At 39.3% G+C, this 4,310-nt stretch overlaps 1 protein-coding gene across 1 annotated transcript in view; it reads left to right on the top strand.

Moving 5' to 3' along the window:
• TNFSF13B (tumor necrosis factor (ligand) superfamily, member 13b) overlaps nt 1–3,847 on the top strand; it is a 10,714-nt gene extending 6,867 nt beyond the window's left edge. The window contains exons 3-6 of the mRNA XM_008940749.1: nt 1,113–1,169; nt 1,467–1,579; nt 1,676–1,826; nt 3,317–3,847. Coding sequence (XP_008938997.1) covers nt 1,113–1,169; nt 1,467–1,579; nt 1,676–1,826; nt 3,317–3,429 — 434 coding nt within the window. The 3' untranslated portion in view covers nt 3,430–3,847. The remainder of the gene's footprint in view (nt 1–1,112; nt 1,170–1,466; nt 1,580–1,675; nt 1,827–3,316) is intronic.
• Nucleotides 3,848–4,310: the final 463 nt, after the last annotated feature.

Raw genomic sequence — 4,310 nt, 5'->3', positions numbered from 1 at the left:
TCAGGTGCCTTTAAATTCCTGTTTTGGAAATACATAGTTTTGGGCACGTTATTGATGAGTAGTGATGGGACTCGAGGACATGTCCAGTGTAGGAGACAGCAGCTTGAAGGATAGTGTTCTATTAAAGCAAGAAGAACTCAGAGAAAACCAAACAGAGATCCAGCAATCCACAGCAGAATCTTCTTCTCTTGGCTCATAGTCAATTAATTTGATTTCTATCAAGTGCAGTAAATTTGTTTTCCATCCTTTAAAGAAGCACTGGAACCAGATGTTTTCATTACAATCTGCTCTCAGCAAATCCATCTCTATTTTTTTCTTTTTTTCTCTGACATTTATACTTCTTTTTAAAAAAAAAAAAAAAGATCTTTGTTTCACTTGCAAGCTGATATTTTAACCTACCACAATATTTTTCTCTGATCAAACTCTAACTTCTCGTTAGTGTCACCAGGCTCTTCCAGTTTTGAGTAACACATCAGTTTTGACAGCTATTAAGTGTGCATTAATTTGCTGACAGTCATTTCTGTGTTTTCCCCCCTAGTCTCAGCGTAGGTTGATTGAGTGAGTGCATCTGAAAACATATTGAAAGTACAGATATATGGATTTGGAGAATTTATTTTGAAAGTACCACGTCACCAGTACATATGACTAATATTTTACAGCAGCTATGAGTGGAAACTCATTTCTGTAAATAATGCAGTAAACATCATCAGAAAATGTGTTATCTGTCATAGCTGGCAGGGTTGGGGGCTTTGAGGTTTTGTTGAGAAAATGAACAGGGTTAATTATCTGATGATTCCTAGTTTGACTCACTGCTATGTTATTGAATTATAGAAGAACCAGAGATGAAAACAAGCAAGTCTTCCTTGTTCTGCTCTCTGAGTCCTCCTGCTTAGCTGCACTATCTCAGAAAGTTATCTAGTGCACACTGTGGGATGAATTTTGTTGGGCATGTTTGAGTGAGATCTGAGTTAAAATCCAGAGGTTACGATTTCAAGTAAATGGTGAGACCAACAAAAGTTTCACCTCCCTCTATTTCTTTTTTTATTAGCTTCAAAAGCTCAGTCTATTACTCATTTATAGCTCTTTGATTCCAAAATGCTTGTGCTTTGCAGTGCTGCAGGCCTGCTTGCAACTGATCGCTGACAGCAAAAGTGATATCCAGCAGAAAGGTAAGAACACGTTCTGTGATTTTTAGCTAACTATTCCCTGTGTTAAGCCTTACATCCAATTTTATCCAACTTCAAAGAAGTAACTGATTGAAGTCACTGAATTAAAAAAAAACCAAAATGTCCCTGCATCTGGACAGCTCTTTCAAATATCCTCTTTTCAGTGGGGAAATCCAGCTAGTGGGACCAGAAGCCTTGACTAAAAGTCAGATTTGTTAATTTTTGACAGATAAAAATGAAGAAAGTAATTTTCCTTTCTGATTACCCAAAAAAAAAATCCTTTTTGTTTTTTTTTTTTAGATGATTCAAGCATTGTCCCTTGGCTCCTGAGCTTTAAACGTGGGACAGCTCTGGAAGAACAAGGAAACAAAATAGTCATCAAGGAAACAGGATATTTTTTCATCTATGGCCAGGTGAAAAAGCTCATTTTACTTCAGCATCTGACTTTTTAAAGGGTTTTTACTGTCTCCACACAAGACATGTGAAGTCTGCACCTCTTCATTCTGTAGGTTTTGTATACTGATACGACCTTTGCTATGGGACACCTGATTCAGAGGAAGAAGGCCCATGTGTTTGGGGATGATCTCAGCCTGGTGACGTTGTTCCGTTGCATCCAAAACATGCCCCAGTCTTATCCAAATAATTCTTGCTACACTGCTGGTAAACATCTAATTTTTCCTTGTCTTTATTTGCAAATAAACTGTATCAAATAGAATCTGTCCCCTGGACAATTCCCCTCTTCCCATTGACTGTGTAGTGTGGTTAGATCCTTTGGTGCTTTCAGTTGTGTGCCTGAAGTGGATAAAGGAGTAAATGCTGTCCTGATTGCAGAACTCCATTTCACTTAGGTGTTAAACCATCCTATATTCATTTTAGTCATGCAGATTTCTAAAGATATTTCTTCTCAGCTTAATTCTCTGCTCCTTATAGTGGCTACTGCAGTTTTTCTCTTCAGTTAGATGAAAAACTTAATTCCTAGAAGGGCCTCTTTCTGATTGCACAAATTAGAAATCCCAAAAGAAAGACCAATTAAAATGTTTCATGCAAGTCCAGCAAGCTCAATGCTCAGTATGTATTTACACATATATATTACTGCAGCAGCATTGAAGGAGCTACTGTCAAGGCCCCTTAAACCTTGTTTGATAGCTCTTACCTGTCTGTCTTTCCCCCTTCGTGGTGGATTTGAGGGCTTTCTCTTTTGTTATTTTCCAGTGAGGACTGGATAAATCTCTGGATATATCTATATATCTATGTGGATAAAAATGATCTTTTTTTTCAATGCCATATAAAAAAGTGAGTGGCATTGAGTGGCAGAGCTGACTGTTGGCAAGTAATGGCATTAAACAAACAGGATGGGGAAGGAAGCTAATTTCTTGTCCAAATCAAAACAAATTAGCTACTTCCTCCTGGCAACCGAGCCTGTCCAAACATTTGCTTTAACTTTCTGTCCCTCCACCCACAGATTCTGATATCATAACCACTTTCATCTTCATCCAGCCTCTTATTTCACCCATCTATTCCTTTCCCCCTTTCTTCACCCAGTTCTCTATTCCTTCCACTGTACTGCCCCTGCTTCCCAAATTCCAACCCTTCTGCTTCCACCTGCAAAACCCAATCTCATGGCAGTATCTTGAGCTGTTGAACGTGTGTGGTAGCAGATGTTAGATGGGCTCCCAGCTCAGAGGCTGAAACTTGAAGGCATCAGCTGATGGGTGGCTGGCAGGAAGCAGACTTCTGTGCTCTGCAGTTGCAGTGGATCAGCTGATGTCTGGTAGCTGGTCAGTAAAGCTCGTGAGGCCTCCAGAAGTGTGGGAACGGTGTGGTCTGGGACCAGCAGTACCCAGTGCTGACCCTGACTGCCAGATCACCATAACCTGAGGAATCTGGGTCCATCACTGAATTTTTGCTGCGTTGGCTTAAGTGGACTATGCTGAGTAGAGAGTGGAAAGTGGGTCCAGCTCCACAGAGGATGTTAAGCACCAGCTTTGGGTAGGCTGCAATTTGTGCCCAAAGATAAAATCCCCCCCCTCATCACAAGTAACAAGCCATGCTTATATTTGCAAGATGATGTGTAATGACTTTGCAAATACTATTTATGAAAATAACATCTTCGAAATATTAACTTTAAAATATTCCAAATCTTTTGTCAGGCATTGCAAAGTTAGAAGAAGGGGATGAACTTCAACTCACAATACCACGGAGAAGGGCCAAAATATCCTTGGATGGAGATGGTACTTTTTTTGGTGCAGTTAGACTCCTCTGAAGCCCTGCATTTGTTATTATCCTTACTGCAGTTTTCTTCTTCTCCTAATGCCTTTGTCAGAAAAAAAGATATTGAATTGTAATAAAGCTGCCAATTCAGTCTCTCCCCATCCACCACCAGCTTCTGAGAACTTTTCTTCGGTTTAATAGGCAAACCCCAAACAGGAAACACACCAGATATATCTGTGAGATACAGCTAGCATGTGATTACCAGAAAGCCAATTCATTTTAGATAATGGGAGAGCCTAAATAACAACTGTAAAACAATGGGGGGTGACTTTGAAAGAGTTTCTTGTCCATAAGGCAAATGAAAGAAGGAGTGGATCATAGAAGTACAGCAACAGGACCATTGATTATCAAATTATTACCCATCATTGCAAAGGAAAACAAAGACACATCTCATCTTAGATTTGCTTCATTTCACTGGTAAAATATTTGAATTATAAAGTGTGAGGAAGAAAAATCAAATAGTAGATTCCTCATCACAAAAATTGAGGTATCGGGTGTGTTCTAGTGAGATTAAAAATATTTTTTTCTTTAACACCAAGATTTTGGGGAAGGAAAAAGGTCTAAATGTATGGGGAAGTGAAAAATCTGAGTGTATGGGATAATCCAAGCAAACTCCTCTAGGAATATACAGAACAGCAGCCACTGGGCTGCTTCTTTCTTATGAACAAAAGGGGTATACATTACAAAATTTATAATATTTACCAATTGGAATTAATTTTATGGGGGAAAAGGGGATGAAAGATGCTTCAAGAGCTGAAGCTCCAAAGGTTTATTACTCATCAAGGTATATGCATGTACTTCTGTGTAAGGAAGGCAGGGCCAGGAAGAAACATGGTGAGTCTGGACACAGTACAGGGGGTGGAACTGGATTTC

Source organism: Merops nubicus, unplaced genomic scaffold (genome assembly GCF_000691845.1).
Source record: "Merops nubicus isolate BGI_N331 unplaced genomic scaffold, ASM69184v1 scaffold2485, whole genome shotgun sequence".
NCBI classification, from domain to species: domain Eukaryota; kingdom Metazoa; phylum Chordata; class Aves; order Coraciiformes; family Meropidae; genus Merops; species Merops nubicus.
The sequence above is the reverse complement of the archived record's forward strand: the minus strand, read 5'-3'. Positions and strand labels throughout refer to the sequence as shown.